Here is a 16479-nt window from a genome sequence, read left to right as displayed (position 1 = left end):
GTTCAAGGTGGTTTTTTGTTTGATTAAAGGCATAGTATTTCTACTATATTGACATTTATTGAAGCATTGCCATCTACATCAGTTGGGTTGTATGTTCCTGCAGTCTCACTATAGATTTACAATCTACATTCTTAATTAAAACATTGGTAAAAAGAGAGTTTCAAAATCCATCATCTGATTCATCATCCCAGCTGCACTTTTCTAAGGTGGTCTTAGTGAAATCAACTTCAAAGTCGTAAACAAAGTCAGGATCATCTTTGCGTCTCCGGTTTTTCTCAAACAGTTCGTCCATTTGGCCTTTCTTGCGTGCCAGGTCCTCATCGTCCAGTTTGTTCAGGTCTTCGTCAGGGTCCAGACAGAACGAGGAGAGGCTGTGCTCCAGACTGAAGCCCTGCATGTGATCGCGCAGGATAATGTGAAGCTTCTCAAGCTGGCTTTGAGAGACACCCTCCAGGTAGTCCCTGTGCCGAGGGTTGTTCTTCAGCCTTTCAGCAGCCATGCTGTAGTCTGGAAGAGACAGCATGAGGTAATAGGTTGGTTGTAGTCCTGCCCAGTTACTTTGTGGCAATCTACAAGAACAAACTAAGCTACATACATATGTTAATGCAGTGTGCATTCATGACTCCAGCTCTGATCACAGCAACTATGTCTCAAAAAATGGGCTAACAAGAAAACAAAACAAAAACAGGAAGGAAAAAACGCAGTACGATAAAGGTAGATTTCCATGTATTACATATTAGTTATTTATTATTAACATTCACTAGCAATGACCTTAGTTAAACAAAGTAAGATGCTCCTATTTTAGTCAAAAATAGGAGCCTGAGGCTCAACAGCTTGCAGGTAATCTACCTGCTGCTATCCACAAGATATAGAAATTAAAACTTCAGGGGCTCATGACTCTGACAGGTTTGTTAGATTTACTAGAGTATCATATAATTATTAATATACAGCAAACGAGGCTAAAATAATATTCTCACACTGATTCTAGCTATTTCTATTCTTATATCTAGCAACATGTGACATGGAGCAAAGAGAACGAGTCCCAACGTGTCCGTGGTGCCTTACCGGAGTATTTGGAGAAATTTCGCACAGGTATTATTCTTTTTCGCACCTTTTTGGTTTCCGTGTGCTCATAAATTAAAACTATGGATGGAGGGCTGAACTGCACCCCGCAGCGCTTTGCCGCAAAACGCATCCTGTACTTCTATTACAACAAACAAACTTAACTCAATCCGACCATCAATTTAAACATGTTTAAAACAGAAACATCCCAGCCATAATTGTTGCTACTAGCGCACAGTATGAATAAAAAAATTGAGCAGCGGCTTCAGGGATGATTACGCGTTGCCAGGTTGCCAGCAGAGCCTTCACGTAAAGACGCTTCTGTCTGTTGGGATGCCTGACGTTAAATTTCGGATTTAAAAAAATAATATAAAATCATTTAACTTTCACGTATCATCATTATTCATTTTATTCCTGAAAACTACTTTCTATGTCTATAAATGTTACTAAATGTTTCCTTAAAAGCTTGTGTTTTTCAATCTCTACACAGGCACATTTGCAGGCTCCTTGAAACTACAAAAGGGGCCTTCAAAAATCCTCTTCCGTAAACACTTCAAAGAAGCGCTTAAGCGGTAGTAGCTGTGCTTGAGTTAAATAAACACGCCTCAGCGTTGGCCATTATATTTTTTAATGTATTTTAAACTGTTCTATGTTGTTTCTGCGTTGAGCTTATTCTCGAAATGTCTCTGTTTGGGCGAAAAGGGTACGTGAACTAGGTTTTACGTGAAAACTCGATAGTCATTCAATAAGCTCTCATTATTATTGATTGAAGGTCATTTAAATTAAGTTGTTGGGTTTTTTTGTTTTTGTTTGTTTGTGGGTTGTTTTTTTTGGGGGCGGGGCGGTTAAAGTTTGAAGGAAGCAATAGTATTTTTACAGTAGACAAAAAAGTGCTGTAAATATACCCCTGTATGGATAACATGACTTATATAATCTAGCACAGTTTGAAAAACAAATGCACCTTGTTCAAATTCAAAAAGCTTTTACCTGATCAGTGTAACCTGCTAATTTGTGCAGATGAGATTCAGAACCACTGTGATCTTCTGAGGCAGTGGCTTGCGCCCTCATCAGTGAGAGTGGAGCTCAACAAAAAGGGTTTCCACAGGTATTCGGTTGTTTGTTTTCTCAAAAGAAAGCTGTTCTGCCTTTGGGGATGCTTGTCAGGAAAACCAGTGATATTTTCTAATATGTTTTAGGGAGGTGACAACTACAGTTGAGTTCAGATCCAAAGAGCTCAGTAGTGTCAAAGTTTTGCTGATTCATAGATGGCCCAGAGATGTCTATGTTGATCCATATCAACTTGCATCCCTTAGTGATCAAAATAATTGGAAGGTAAGATGCCGAGCAACTAGATATAGCATAACACAGTGTAAAATTCTACTACAAACCACAGTCATGTACAAAACGTGTATAGTATATATATTTTTTTTATTTAATTATTTCTGTGTTAAACTTTGTAAGATATTACTAGATTCAGCCATTGACCTTGAGGTTCCTGCTCACAAAGCTTCAGGATTTGTCACCTATGTGTATCCTTTCTCCACTGGACCAACTTCCAAGTTATTCAAAGTAACAATTCCAATACATGGTCGCTACCACAAGCCCTCGTTTGATGGAAAAATGTTGAAATCTGTTGACATAGAAGCTCCAGAGCTGCTGCTGCGGTCAGAAAAATGTAAGTGGATTCATTTCATTTTATAGCAATTTCTGACACTGTGTAAATCTATACAGACGGAAAACAATGTTAACCAAATGTGATATTTAAAATACAATTTTGTGTCATAATGTGTAATGAAACAAATTAACTAAATACATTAAATCAACCTGTTCACAATACAATTTTACCTGACTGCATAATTAAACTAAATGATGTGGGAGCGTAAAAACCTAAATCTGTATCTGTTTTCTATGAAAGTGGAGTGTCAATGAATATTACCAAATTATTTCACTTTTGTGGTTGTGGATACAACAGTCATAGGTTACATACATATAATAAGTTTAGTGATCAAAACTTTATAGTGTGAAAACAAAAACGTGACTTAAAGCCTTTTCACGTTGGCTTTCTGAAACACTTTCTTCTAAAACTATTTCTCTTATCCAGGCGCACAGCTCAGCAGCTTAGAGCCTCACACAGTTGTGGATGCACCATGCACTGCCAGCAATTCAAGCACTTGTTCTTGGGTTAAAGTCAAGCCTCAGCAGGTGATTGTGAACAATATTTCAACAAATCTTGAGTGAAAAGGTGATAAAAAAAAAAACAACAAAACTCAATTATTCGCTTGTTTCCCTTTTGCCTTATAGGATCTCAATCCAGTGAGTTTCCAGCTCCCAGTGGGTGATGGGTCTTTGGTGGCACACGTATGCGGAGGGACTCTTCTTGTCACAATGATCTGCTGTGTGGCACTGTCCAAATACATGTGGAAACATCAAGTCATTTAAATAGCTAAAATTGTACTGGCATTATTTATTTTTTTATCAAACTGACAAGGAAGAGGCACTTTCAGTGTTGTCATCTTATCTGCAGAAATGCTGCAAGCAGAGAACAGGACTAATTGAGATGGGAAAGAATACTGAGATATTGCTGAAACAACAGATAAATGCTGAAAGATATCAGAATTTATCTTTTTCCATTCCAGCTAATGTAACTATGTTTATCTTTGTGAATCCTGCAACCTGTGCAAGCATTTTTCCTGCTATGACCTCATTTTGGGAGGATCATGATTCTTTATCTGTTCAGTTTAGCGCACCTAATTAAGGAACATGTTTTTATCAATTAATTTGTTCAGTTTTGGGCTATTTGGTTGTGATTTTCATTTATTTTTGACTGTAAAATGGGCTATTATAATAACACAATTATAAAACTGGAGTCTACAGTAGTATAATCTGTATTTTAACACTGAATAAAATGTATATAGTTCAGATTGCTATAAATACAATATAACAACAATGTTATCAGTATTCTTTTCTTGTGGCAGTTTAAAGAATGCCATGATGAGGTAAAGGTCATATCCATTTGAGACAGAGTACCAGGTGTCATCCTGTGCCAACGTTTGGATGTTTGATTTATGAGTGACAAACTGTGCTGCCGTGCATGCTGTCAGGAAAAACTAAGTTTTTTATTCTTTCAGCTTATGTCTTGTCTTATTACATCTGTTATCCAATTTTGGTCTCCTACAAGGCTCCATTTGTAGTTGTATGTTCTTGACCCTGTTGGGTAGTGCATGTGGCACTACACAACATGGAACATGGAAACGCCTTCAAACAATGCAGTCAATGAAGAGCCAGTCCAATATTTTTCTTGTTTTGCAGAGAAAATGCTTAGGGTAATTTAGAAATTGTATAATCACATAGTTTGTTAAAAAGAATTAAGTCTGCAACATATTATGCATCACCAATGAGCAAAGAGAGGCGCATAGTCACACAGTGTCAACACAGTAGAAGTGTTTTTTGAAGTCACCCTCTGTAAAATTTAACTAGAACTTTCACCACCAGGTGCAGCATTTTACTAGAAATACTTCATGTAAGTATCAGCTCCTGTGTAGTAAGAAAATGTACCTGAGATCCCCCAGTAAAGATCTGGATATGCTCTCTACCTGAGAGGATCACAACTGTCTTTTGTCTAAATCACATATCAGTAAGAGCACACGCACTGCAAATAGCATCTGCTTCATAGCTATTTTTGACTGGGAAAATTAGCACCAACAGCTTTTATCATACCAGTAATATACTCAGCATCCTCATTAACTCCTCCTCTTGTTTTACTTGATTTCCCTCTGGGAGGTGATGCTGCTGCTGATAACGGTTACTTTCCAGGTGCTTCCTCTGCTTCTCCATATTTCCTCTTCCTCTCATGTTGACTTTCTACACCATCTTGTGGAACAAACTGTTAATACAGAATAGTACGATCTAGCCCTATTTTAACTTCAGTTGATAACTATATGCACAAAATATAGACATTTTTGTTGTAAAGTCAGTTTTATCTGTTGGAGTTGGTGGAAACGAGTGTCAAGGGTGATTTGTGACTGAAGGATAGCAGTAGAGTGAAAGTGAAGGTTTACATGATGGTAGAGAGACCTGAGACGAGATGGCACTGATAAAAAGTCAGGAGGCCAAGCTGGCGGTAGCGGAGCTGAACATGTTTAGATTGTCATTAGAAGGGACCAGGAAGTGCACAGTCAGAAATTGAGGAGGATGTTGGGATAGGGTGAGATGGAGGCAGATGACCCACTGTGGCGACCCCTAAAGGAAGCAGGGGAAAGAAGATGAAGAACCTTATAAGTTCTAACTAGTTTATGTTCTAAGTAGTTTATGAACTATACTGCAGGAAAACTAATAAGTAGTTAACCCATCATCTTCCTTTTTCAATATAACTAATATATTATATGTCTATATTGTTTTTCCTCTCTCAAAATAGGCCTTTGTTGTTGTTATAAAAATTTTGCCCTCATTTGGAATGAGTCTTTGTTACTTAACATAAGTCTGTACATTTTTCTGTCGTTTCTCACAGCTTGAGAAACAATGATGCGTGTATAGAAAGTAAATTTGCTAGTATGTTATTTGCTTTTTTTCATTTACGCCATAAAAATCTGAGTAAAATTAGGCTTTCAAAATTAGGCCATTTAAAATTTCTTAAGGCAGGAAAATAAACAAACGTTACATTAATGTCAGATTAGTGAGAGAAACCTGCCACACTTCATTTATAATTTACAAAATAATTGCTCTGCAGCTGGAAAATTACGTCTGTAAATGCTGAACTACATTACCTTAAACGTCCACTTTAATAGGTTTCAGCATGTTTCACATTTTTATTATTCTTAATGCTTAAAAACGTGTTATTGGAGCTCCGGGTATGATCTGTGTGGTTTTGCACACGGGCTCTGATTTTTCTTTTCTTTCTTTTTTTCTTCTTTGCTTCAGATAGCTGACTGTCTTCGCCATGTAGTTAATGTGTTGTCTTGTGTGGTTAGCGTGTAGTGTCAGAACAATGAGGCGACTGCTGTCTTCAGGTAGAAAAAGGAGTGATACACCTGCTGCTGTCAGACCTGCAGATATCAGGCTGTGATGTTCTCCTTTATAGTGGACAGAAATATTTGGAGTGGCACAAATAATTTGTGTGGCATCTTATTGAATGCAGAACAGCTGATTGTTCTGTAAATAGTTTGAAATGGTTATTTAAAAAATCAAGGTAAAAGGTAAATGGATGCAAATAACTTTGTTGTTTGCAAAACTTGTGCATAGGATTTTAAAATTGACAATTTATATTTGCATTTAAAATTATGAAATATGATTCATTAAACAAGTTTGTGGTTGTTACAGTAAAAAATATAACTTTTTTCTACTCTGATTTTATGTTTTTTGTCTGATTTTAGATCAATTGTGTTAATACAGCATGTCAAAATGAAAACATAACTGTAAATTCAGACACGTGAGGTTGTGCTGAAAAGGATGATACCAAACAAGGCAAAGTAAATAGTTTTTAAAGGTAAAATGTAGAGGGAAAATCAAAAGTAGTTAAAAATGGCCAATTATACCCTGGACCCCAGAGGGTTAAACGTTTTTTTTTAAAGTAACACAATAGTTACTTTTCAAGTAATTAATTACTTTTAGAATATTGTAACTCAGTTACTAACTTGAAGAAGTAACTAGTAACTATAATTAATTACTTTTCAAAGTAACTTGCCCAACACTGGTTTTCACACACCATTCATTTGAAACATTTTATTGAACAGGCCAGGGCTGGGTCGGTAGTTCCGCTTCCCCTTCGCCATAGCGGAATTATCCAAGGGCCGAAAAGATAGAAGAAAAGTTGCACTGTAAATAGTTGGAATAACCTTTGTACTAAGTTATTTATACGCCGGCTGTACCACCGGGGAGCCCTTGTTACGGGGGAATAACTTTTAAAGGATATACAGACGTTTTGCACACCGTCGAGGATCGTTCTGGACTGAAGTTCCAATCAAGTTTAACTGGTGTGGATTCTCCGGTAAGCTTCTCTGCTCCTGCGTCGCCTTCTTTAGCTAAATAAAGCTCATTTGTGCGGAATAGTTTGTGAATTGGTATGTTTAGTGATTTCTAAAGCACCGCTTAACAGTGTTATTTTTGGCGGATCATGGGGAGGAACCTTCAAGCTTGGTTGTCAAGTTAGCGTTAGCTGAAAGCTCTATTTAAGGCTTGCAGTCGCTGTTATAGCTTGCTAATGTTAGCTTCTGGCTAGCACACTTGTTGGCCAAGTAGTTATCCTAGCGTTAGCCCGCTAGCCGCCCCTGTTGTTACTCTCTTGAAGGGCATTTTGAGTAGACATTACAGTAGGAACACCGTTATATGGAAATATGTGGGTCATTCATGAGGTTGTGCTCGTACTTTATAAACCTTAAAATGAAGAAAGTAGGTGCAAGCTTTTCATTTTTGTGCACTAGATAAGGAGCAACTTCGTTCTTTGATTGTCATCTGGGCTCCTCTTCCACCTTTCAGATGTTAGAATACGAACTGATTATTCGAGTTAGTCTGCTGTGTATCATGCTTATGTTTATTCTTGGGTACCCCTGTCGACTCTATGCGCAGTTAACTTTGTAAAGTTGGTGCAGCAGGTCTCTGCAGCAGCTTTTTCACAAGTACAGAGAAAGTGTGATGTCTCTGAAAACATGTCAAGCTTTGTGTAGGCTTTTCTGTCTGCTCAGGGTTCTTACGAAACATTACACCTTCCAATGTTCCTACTTATTGAACCTCTGTAGCAAATTTAACTTATTATTTTATTATAGAGGGTGCTTGCTTTCTTGTCACTACACCCTGTTGTATTTCTAGCTTTATTACAGCGTAGTTATACTCTTTCATATATCTGTTTTTTATCCAGGTACTTCTTGGTGTTTTCTTTCTCCTGCAGTGCATGAACACACTAGTGTCTCATGCTGATGTGAGCGCCGCCTTCCTCCCTCACCACTTACTATCCTCACACGCTGTATTCCTGTCCCGGTTAGCCCTCTGAGGCTTGTAACCACCTCCTGGCCATGTGTGATAACGGAGATCCTGAGGATAAACCCCCTGCCCCTCCGGTCAGGATGAGCAGCACTATCTTCAGCACTGGCTCTGGCAAAGACTCACTTTCGGCCAACCACAGCTCTAAACCGCTGCCTTCTGTGCCTGAGGAGAGGAAGCGCAATAAGATCATCTCAATCTTCTCTGGGGCTGAAAAAAGTGAGATAAAAAGATTAAAAGTTTGGCCTAAAATAAGTTCAAGTCTAGTGTTTGTAGCGAGTGTTGTCCTGGTCAATTTGGATAAAGGTTCATTTAATTTCAGGTGGTAGGAAGAAAGATCGAGACAAAGAGCGACCAGAAATCTCACCGCCTTCAGATTTTGAACATACCATACATGTTGGGTTTGACGCTGTAACAGGGGAGTTCACGGTGAGTTCGCTGTTTGGTTATTTTCATTTTTCACTCACTAAACTCTGCTCTCTTGTTACCAAAGCACAGCATGTCCTTTAGATTAGAGCTTACATTATTGGACACATTTTCCTTTCTGTTTTTAATACATAGGGTATGCCAGAGCAATGGGCTCGACTACTCCAGACGTCAAACATTACCAAGTCAGAGCAGAAGAAAAACCCACAGGCTGTGCTTGATGTCCTTAAGTTCTATGACTCTACAGGCAACGGTCGTCAGAAGTACCTCAGCTTCTCATCCTCTGGTGAGAATGTTATGTTTTTGGTACCCTATTTAGGGGTAAACTGATCAGTGAGTGTCACAGCTTAATGACACTCAGACTTTAAGTTTTAAATTGACTATACCTCCCTGGTTACTAAAAACATACTTTTTTTAAATTCACAGAAAAAGACACATTCACAGTAGGGCCTCAGTCTGTAAGTATCTTGGGACTTTTAAAAGGTATTTTTTTATGTATTTGTTTTGTCTAATACATGTTAACAAAATCTGCTGTGACTTTATACAAGGCTGCCAAAAAAGGCACTGAACCCTCATCTCCAAACATCAAAGACATAGATGATGATGACGATGATGAAGCGCCTCCACCAGTTGTGGCACCAAGACCAGAACACACAAAGAGTGTAAGTCACCTGCCAGATGTTGGCCTTACTGCGTAACGATTATTATCAGAATTCATTATAAGATATTTTTATTTCAACTTCTAATTCTAATGATTTTGTTTTTCCTTTTTTAAATAACAATTTAAAAATAATCTTAATCTTTGGCTAATGTTTGTTGTATTTTGCAGGTATATACTCGCTCTGTCATCGACCCCATCCCTGCTCCAAGCACGTGTCCGGACGGAGATGTGGCCTCCAAGGCTGCAGACAGGCAAAAAAGGAAGGGCAAGATGTCAGACGAAGAGATCATGGACAAACTGAGTAAATTTTTCTTACTTCATCATTAGTCTCGCATAAATACAGTAGACATAATTCATTTTTCCTGTCACTTCCATTTGCCATTTTCTTTTAACACGTTTTAAATGTGGTTTACAGGAACCATAGTCAGTATTGGGGATCCCAAGAAGAAGTACACCCGATATGAAAAGATTGGCCAGGGGTGAGTTACTTTTTATATTACAGTTTTAATTGTTTATGTTATAAAACAGGCAGTTGATTTTCAATCTTTATTGTCCAGACCTAAGTAAATATTTACAGCGAATAGCCTTTTTGATATCAGATTGTAGGGCTTGATCAATATTATCCATTTGCATATACATAACATTTCGAATGACTGAAATGCAAAATAAGAAAGTGAGGAAGCGATAGGCAAAACACACTTGGTCCACGATAGTAGTGCTGATACTGAATAGTTTATTCGTCAGAGGCCGCTCTACAAGTTTCCTCTTGGGAGCAAGTGTTTGGAATGCCACAAGCAACGTAAAGGAGTAATTCACATCTGCTTGTAGCTGTATGAACAAGTTTGTTTTTAAAATGGACTGTTATATTATCTTGGCAGGGACTGATACATTAACTAATAAATAACAATGAAAGTTTGTTTGCTGTATCTGAAAGAAACGGTATCAGTTGATATGCGATATGAGATTTTTAAATCACCAGAGATTGGTATTGTTTAGTCTCTTGTAGATACTCACAATAGGAGGAGCTGAGTTTTAAACTGGTGAAGTTATTTACTGGCAAATTTTGCCAGGAGGGCGGTCTTGTCTGTAACAGTTTCACCATTTCTAGTTTGACAAGTTCTTTTTTTCTGTCGTGAAAAGGCCCTGGAGCAATGTTACCATGAGAAAAAATAGTAGTAGACTAATAACTTTCATTATTAATAGCAGATGTGTCATATTATTAATGTTGATTAATATGTTTAATGTTTTAAAATCCCTTGTTTCTCCAGAGCAGGATTTTTAAAAGCTTTTTCCAGAAGGTGTTATAAAAACAAAACAGTATAGCAGTTTGACTCTGTTTTTACTTCTGATCATCCCACCCAAAAACAAAGTGAAATTTCACAACCAGCTTTTAGGTCGGAGAATCTTCAGCATCGGGTTTCATGTCAAAGTTTAGTTTATAAGATTGACAAGTTATTTATAAGTTACACATGAATACTTGTTTTTCTCAGGTAGTACATTCCTAATCAAGATGTGATTCCTCTCAACTCATACAAACATAAATTCTCTTCAGTATTACTGACCTTAAGTAAAACATTTAGTGAGTAAAAATGCATTTGAAGAATAATTGTGAGTATATAGTTTCTTAGAATATGTGTTGAAGTAAATAAATAATCTTCCTCTTTTTACAGGGCATCAGGAACAGTATTCACAGCCATTGATGTATCCACAGGACAGGAGGTAAAGACTAAATCAGTAATGGACTAGGTAGTGTCAAAAAAAAGAAAAATAATATGGATCATAGCAAGCGGGGCTGAGTGACAAGCTAAAGCCATTTTTGAAAGGATTGGACTGCACCTTTTGTTTATTTTTTATTATTCGCTTATAAAAATGATTGTGAGGCAGCTGGTAGTTACTAAAAAGATTATTTGGGTGGTAATACGTAGGTGCACAGTTTTAGTTTATAGTGAGCAGATGAACACTGAACATGTTGTAGCTAGAAAGAGCTTTTAGGGAGTTTTACTAGAGAGATAACATGGTGAAGGTGTTCAGGTGGTACATTTGAGACGTTGCTGTGGAGTGAAGTTTGTAATGATCTGGGTTGCCAGGAATTTTGTAAGTGTTGTGAGTAGTTGGCTGTGTAGCCAGAATAACAGGGAGACCCATCCAAACAACTTTAAAGTGAGAACTGCAGTGCATTGGGTCTCCATCAATGCACCTGACAAGTAGATCTGATGAACGATGTACTTTATTTATCCCCAGAAATGATAAATTATTGTGTCATAGTAGCCACAAATATGAAAAACAATCTAGCTCAATAAAAAACAAAGTTTTATTATTTTAATTGTAGCAAACAAAAAAATGAAGAAGTTGAATTAAGTTAAACTGAGCAAGAGCTATCTGTTATGCAACAAGAAGTATCTAAAGTCCAGCATCTGCACCAACCACTAAATCCACTAAACTGCTTAGAAACTCATTTTATCTCTTAAAGGCATATGCGTATGTGTTTTTTTACTTTGTCTTTCATAGGTTACTGTGTGACGCTTTACATTAGGAGGAAACATTTTTGAATGTTAAACCTAGAGTGAACTAAAGGTCATATATGTTTTTTCACACTGCCAGGTCGCCATTAAACAGATCAACTTACAAAAGCAGCCGAAGAAGGAGCTGATCATCAACGAGATTCTAGTGATGAAGGAGCTCAAGAACCCAAACATTGTCAACTTTTTAGACAGGTGAGAGTGAACGTAAACCTACAGCCTGGCAGGTTTTTAAACTTTTTTACAGTACTTTTTGTCTGATTGTTCACATGCGTTTGTTTTATGTGCCAGTTTCCTGATGGGGGAGGAGTTATTTGTGGTGATGGAATATCTTGCTGGTGGCTCGCTGACAGATGTGGTTACAGAGACCTGCATGGATGAGGCCCAGATAGCTGCTGTCTGCCGAGAGGTACGTTACATTTTGCAGTCCTGTAAAACAAACTGACCCCCACTTTATGTAAAAGGTATAATAAAAAACGCCATCTTTCCCTCTCTCAATTCTTTTTTTCACCCAGTGTTTACAAGCATTGGATTTCCTACACGCAAATCAGGTCATCCACAGAGACATCAAAAGTGACAATGTGCTGCTTGGGATGGATGGTTCTGTCAAGCTGAGTGAGTCCTGTGCTGTAATTATGATAAATATTGCATTGTTAAATCCTTCCGGTGTAAATTGTTTCACTCTTCTTCATGTCTTCGACAGCCGATTTTGGCTTTTGCGCCCAGATCACTCCAGAGCAGAGCAAACGCAGCACCATGGTAGGCACGCCTTACTGGATGGCTCCTGAAGTGGTGACCAGAAAGGCTTATGGGCCTAAAGTAGATATTTGGTCACTGGGTATTATGGCCATTGAGATGGTTGAAGGAGAACCTCCCTACCTGAATGAGAATCCACTACGAGTGAGTGCAGAACACTTTCACACATTTTAGTTTAGACACCTTTAATATAGTGTAGAGCAGCGTAGGGAAATATATACCATTTTTAAATGAAATGTTTCCAATTTATTCATCTGTACAGTGTCTACAAGGTCACAGTAAATCACTTAAAACTGAATCGGTGATTTGTGTCTGTCGGACTTTTGGTGTAGTTAGAAAATAACTGTGGGCCATAGACTCCCATGATTCAACAGAAAAGCAGGATAAACACTTGCCTTTGTTTATTTTTAACGTTTTCTGATTTTACACCCTGCTCCTTTTTACCACTATAATGAACTTTATTACCCTATATTTCACACTTTGCTTTTTCTGACTTTGTCGCTCTTGGTCTGTTTACTTTATAAGTGACAAGCTTCACTTCTTGTGTGGAATGTGCTCATGTGGATTGGAATATCCCCAGGCAAATATAGAAAGTTGTGCAGCATTAACTTTTGTAGTACATTTCCCTCTCAGCCAGTTTGACTTGATTCATTTCCTTTAAGTGTGTTGTTTCCCAAAACTCTGCTTTTAAAGTTTTTGTTTGTTTGTCTCTTCCCCTTTGGCAGGCATTATACCTAATTGCTACAAATGGCACACCTGAGCTTCAGAATCCTGAGAAGCTGTCTCCAATTTTCAGAGATTTTCTAAACCTGTGCCTGGAAATGGATGTAGAGAAAAGAGGCAGTGGCAAAGAGCTCCTGCAGGTTACAAACGATTCCAGTTATTGGCTACTCTTTGAACTCTTCAGTGTTTTACTATATTTGTGTTTCAGGCCAGTAATATTCTCTTTTCACATCCACATCTTTTTCAGCATCCATTTTTGAAGCTGGCGAAACCCCTCTCCAGTCTCACACCTCTCATCTTGGCAGCCAAGGAGGCCATGAAGAGCAATCGTTAGCTGATGAAAGTAGCTATCCTGCCTTCCCATGCTGTGCACAGATATGTGCCAACTATTTAGATTTTGTGCCAGACAATAGGCTGAGAGTGGTGTGCCACTCTTGATGCACCAGCCTTATAAGCCCTGACAAACCTCACTGTGAAGAAGACCAAAAATCTAGAGCACAACCCCACCGCTGTCCATATGAACTCTATTCATTCTCAGATGTCAGAAGACAAGTCAAACTCAAGTGCGTAGTATCAGAGTCGGGCATAGTTAATTTTGTACATCAACTCTTCTGGTGATAAGTTAGGGCTAGGCTTGTATTTAACTTGGAATGAAGAAGATGCCTAGTTCTACTTAGTTTTTTTTAATCAACTGCCTTAAACAAATGCAAAATGTTGCCTAATGTATTGTTGATTGTCTCAGTGTCTCTCTTCCCGTGATTTTTACTACCTTTGTAATTGATCTTTTCAGCTTGTTGGTGTCTTAGTTATTTTGATACTTGAATTTTATGTTTGTCCCCCTTCTTGTCACATATTGTCTCATTCAGTGAACACTTGTGCTATTTCCACATCCACCCATTGTTTAAGGACATTTCTTTTATTGGTTTTATAGGAAAGATTTCAGTGGAGTCATCATCATGAACATGTGTTGTGATTATGTCGTTCTACATTTGTTACACACAACAGAGCTACTGTACCTGTTCTTCCCCTGTATCTTTATAGTCTCCTGATACCAGAGGCGCACCTTACAGGTAAATTAAAATGTTAGATTGACAGGGTTTCTACTTTCTTCTCTGTTGTTATTAAAAATGAGTATTGTATGTTGAACTTTGTCCTTTGTGTTCGTGTTGACTAAACAAATGCTCTTGTTTTTCCATGTGTATATTGTGTACTTAACTAGTTTGAAAAACGTGACCATATGATACTGGTTGGATACAAAGGCTGGTAAAGACAATTTGTTAACTGTTTCTCTTCTGGACAACTAACAACTTTGTCTGCACACTCAAATAAATTCAACTGTTTTTACTTTTGTGATTTGGATGTGAATGTGATTGATGTGTAAAGAGATCATCCGTTACTTCTTAAACCACACAAAGTCAAAGTAGTATAGAACAAGAATTACAAGCCCTGCAATTAATTGGTTGTAGAATCAATGAATAATTTCTCTGTGATATCGTTTGATGTTGATATAACTAAACTACAAAGATACAAGATGCTTGTCGGGTCTTTGAATGGTTGTAGACAGTTAATTCCTAATCGGATGATTTTGTATTTTTGATTTTCCGAGGTGTGAATCACGTTGTGTGCCTTTATTTTGAAGGATTAACCCGGAAGTATATCAGTTGTAGCTACTTGCAGAGGGTCATACTGCTGTGGTTAGAAGTAATCCGCTGTTACTATTAGGGCTAATTTGTTATCTGACTTTTGTGTGTAATGGCGCTCCACTTGAAAGACAAAGAAGCTTACCAGAGACTGAACTACCTTTACCAGGTTGGAGAAAGTTTTAGTTAATTATCGTCACGATGCTTCCAGCTACAGTCACATGCTACATAAATGCTAGCATGCTCTCTGTTTTGAATGTGGTCGCTCAGCTGGTTTCTTACGTTTTGTCCACAGGCTGCACATTGTGTTTTAGCTCAAAATCCGGAAAATGTGGAGCTGGCTCGTTTCTACTGCTTCTCACAGAAGACGATTGCAAAGCGTCTCGTTCTCAGACAGTAAGTTGAGATGATAATCACGTGTACTTAAATACTGATTTTTAACAAATCCCGTTGATCACATTGTCTGGGGAGCAAAAGAGTAATGCAGGATATTTCGGCGTGCCACAGAGCTCCCTTTAGATCAAGTATTGAACTACTGAGATGAAAATGTCACAGTTAAAAAAAAAAAAAAAAACACAAGTTATTGAAATAGTGTTAAATATACGATACCGTACGAACTACACAAGCACACATAAGGACCAGAGATCGTTTAGTGGGCCCTGTGCTCACAGACCAGCAGCTCAGTTGGCATTTGTCTGGAACATCTGCCACGTTTACCCTGCTGTATTCACAAATGAGAGCAGTCTCACACTGACAATGTGTGGACAAGTGTTATGATGTTAATGTGTAGCTGTGTGAAGATTCACATATATTTACATGAGACTGGTCTAGGAGCTGATGGACAGTAGTAAAATCAGAATGTACTTAAAGATGGACTAACATTTTAATGTTTCAATATATGTAGAGATCCATCGGTGAAGAGGACATTGTGCAAGAGGTGCTGCTCTTTGCTCATTCCAGGTGTAACTGCTACAACAAGACAAAAACGTAAGCCCCTATTATCTTTCAATCCCTACTTAATGTAGGCTGTCACTTTCTTGTTTCAGAAATGGTTGATAATGAATAAATATTAAAAATTTACTTATTTATTTATTTAAACTGAATTTCTTTAATAAGGAAAAAACAGCAAGACTCGTTTTACCGTGATGAGATGTCTCAGTTGTGGACAGAGGAAGACCTTACTGAATAATCCAGATTACTGTTTATGGGCAGACCGAGCCGAGGCTCAGCTGGAGCAGCAAAAGCAGAAAGGTGACAAACTTAAAACTTATATTTAAGACGAAACATACCCTAACACAATATGGCTTATATAAGCATGCTGCCAAATTCAGTAATTAAGAAATTCATGTTTGCTTGCACGGGACTTTTATGACAAAAAATTTGTGCTGATTGTTTTTTCTTTCTTTCATACAGATTCAATCACTTCTGCTAAAAATCAGCCAAAAGACACAAAGAATGACGGGTCACAGACATCAAAACTCAGTTCTGCTCCAGGTGCTACCAGCACGTAGCAGCCATGGCTCTGCTCTATTTGCTTAAGGAAGTCAGATTGAATTTTGACATGAAATTATGCCAAACTTTTTTTTAGAGAATTTGGCTATATTCCATTCAACACAGTGCAAATGGCTTGTAACTGAAAAACTAAAAGGACCAAAAATGGTCCCAGGGCCTAAGAGGGGTTAACATACAAAGGACTGTTCTTAATAAAAGCTAATATATA

The 16479-nt window shown here is 37.9% G+C and overlaps 4 protein-coding genes across 5 annotated transcripts; 3 read left to right on the top strand and 1 right to left on the bottom strand.

Moving 5' to 3' along the window:
• Nucleotides 1-160: 160 nt before the first annotated feature.
• cep19 (centrosomal protein 19) lies at nucleotides 161-1202 on the bottom strand. The gene is made up of 2 exons (XM_085348715.1): nucleotides 1066-1202; nucleotides 161-507 (listed from the first exon to the last, which is right to left on the bottom strand). The coding sequence occupies exons 1-2, from the start codon at nucleotides 1193-1195 to the stop codon at nucleotides 161-163; spliced, it is 477 nt and encodes a 158-aa protein (XP_085204841.1). The 5' UTR covers nucleotides 1196-1202.
• A 490-nt stretch (nucleotides 1203-1692) lies between these two features.
• On the top strand, nucleotides 1693-3552 carry pigx (phosphatidylinositol glycan anchor biosynthesis, class X). The gene is made up of 6 exons (XM_085348332.1): nucleotides 1693-1765; nucleotides 2080-2167; nucleotides 2259-2394; nucleotides 2524-2737; nucleotides 3164-3264; nucleotides 3364-3552. Exons 1-6 carry the CDS (start codon nucleotides 1693-1695, stop codon nucleotides 3499-3501), a joined length of 750 nt encoding a protein of 249 aa, XP_085204458.1. The 3' UTR covers nucleotides 3502-3552.
• A 3293-nt stretch (nucleotides 3553-6845) lies between these two features.
• pak2b (p21 protein (Cdc42/Rac)-activated kinase 2b) lies at nucleotides 6846-14209 on the top strand. 2 transcript variants are annotated; one of them, XM_085347097.1, is made up of 15 exons: nucleotides 6846-7045; nucleotides 7943-8253; nucleotides 8357-8463; nucleotides 8596-8746; nucleotides 8887-8918; nucleotides 9009-9122; nucleotides 9290-9422; nucleotides 9537-9600; nucleotides 10792-10840; nucleotides 11723-11835; nucleotides 11932-12049; nucleotides 12156-12255; nucleotides 12344-12540; nucleotides 13122-13259; nucleotides 13367-14209. In XM_085347097.1, the coding sequence occupies exons 2-15, from the start codon at nucleotides 8067-8069 to the stop codon at nucleotides 13451-13453; spliced, it is 1590 nt and encodes a 529-aa protein (XP_085203223.1). In that variant the 5' UTR covers nucleotides 6846-7045; nucleotides 7943-8066; the 3' UTR covers nucleotides 13454-14209. The 2 variants fall into 2 exon arrangements, with proteins under 2 accessions (XP_085203223.1, XP_085203222.1); XM_085347096.1 differs by having other exon boundaries at nucleotides 7913-8253.
• Nucleotides 14210-14805: 596 nt separating this feature from the next.
• On the top strand, nucleotides 14806-16326 carry rpp21 (ribonuclease P subunit p21). The gene is made up of 5 exons (XM_085348363.1): nucleotides 14806-14928; nucleotides 15055-15155; nucleotides 15664-15746; nucleotides 15876-16010; nucleotides 16173-16326. The coding sequence occupies exons 1-5, from the start codon at nucleotides 14872-14874 to the stop codon at nucleotides 16268-16270; spliced, it is 474 nt and encodes a 157-aa protein (XP_085204489.1). The 5' UTR covers nucleotides 14806-14871; the 3' UTR covers nucleotides 16271-16326.
• The last annotated feature ends 153 nt before the right edge of the window (nucleotides 16327-16479 follow it).

This window comes from Diplotaxodon limnothrissa, linkage group LG23, assembly GCF_057381915.1.
Source record: "Diplotaxodon limnothrissa isolate DT_005_m linkage group LG23, D_limnothrissa_male_GT1.1, whole genome shotgun sequence".
In the NCBI taxonomy this organism is placed as follows: Eukaryota; Metazoa; Chordata; class Actinopteri; order Cichliformes; family Cichlidae; genus Diplotaxodon; species Diplotaxodon limnothrissa.
Note: the sequence above shows the minus strand (reverse complement) of the source record. Positions and strands in the feature narration are given on the sequence as shown.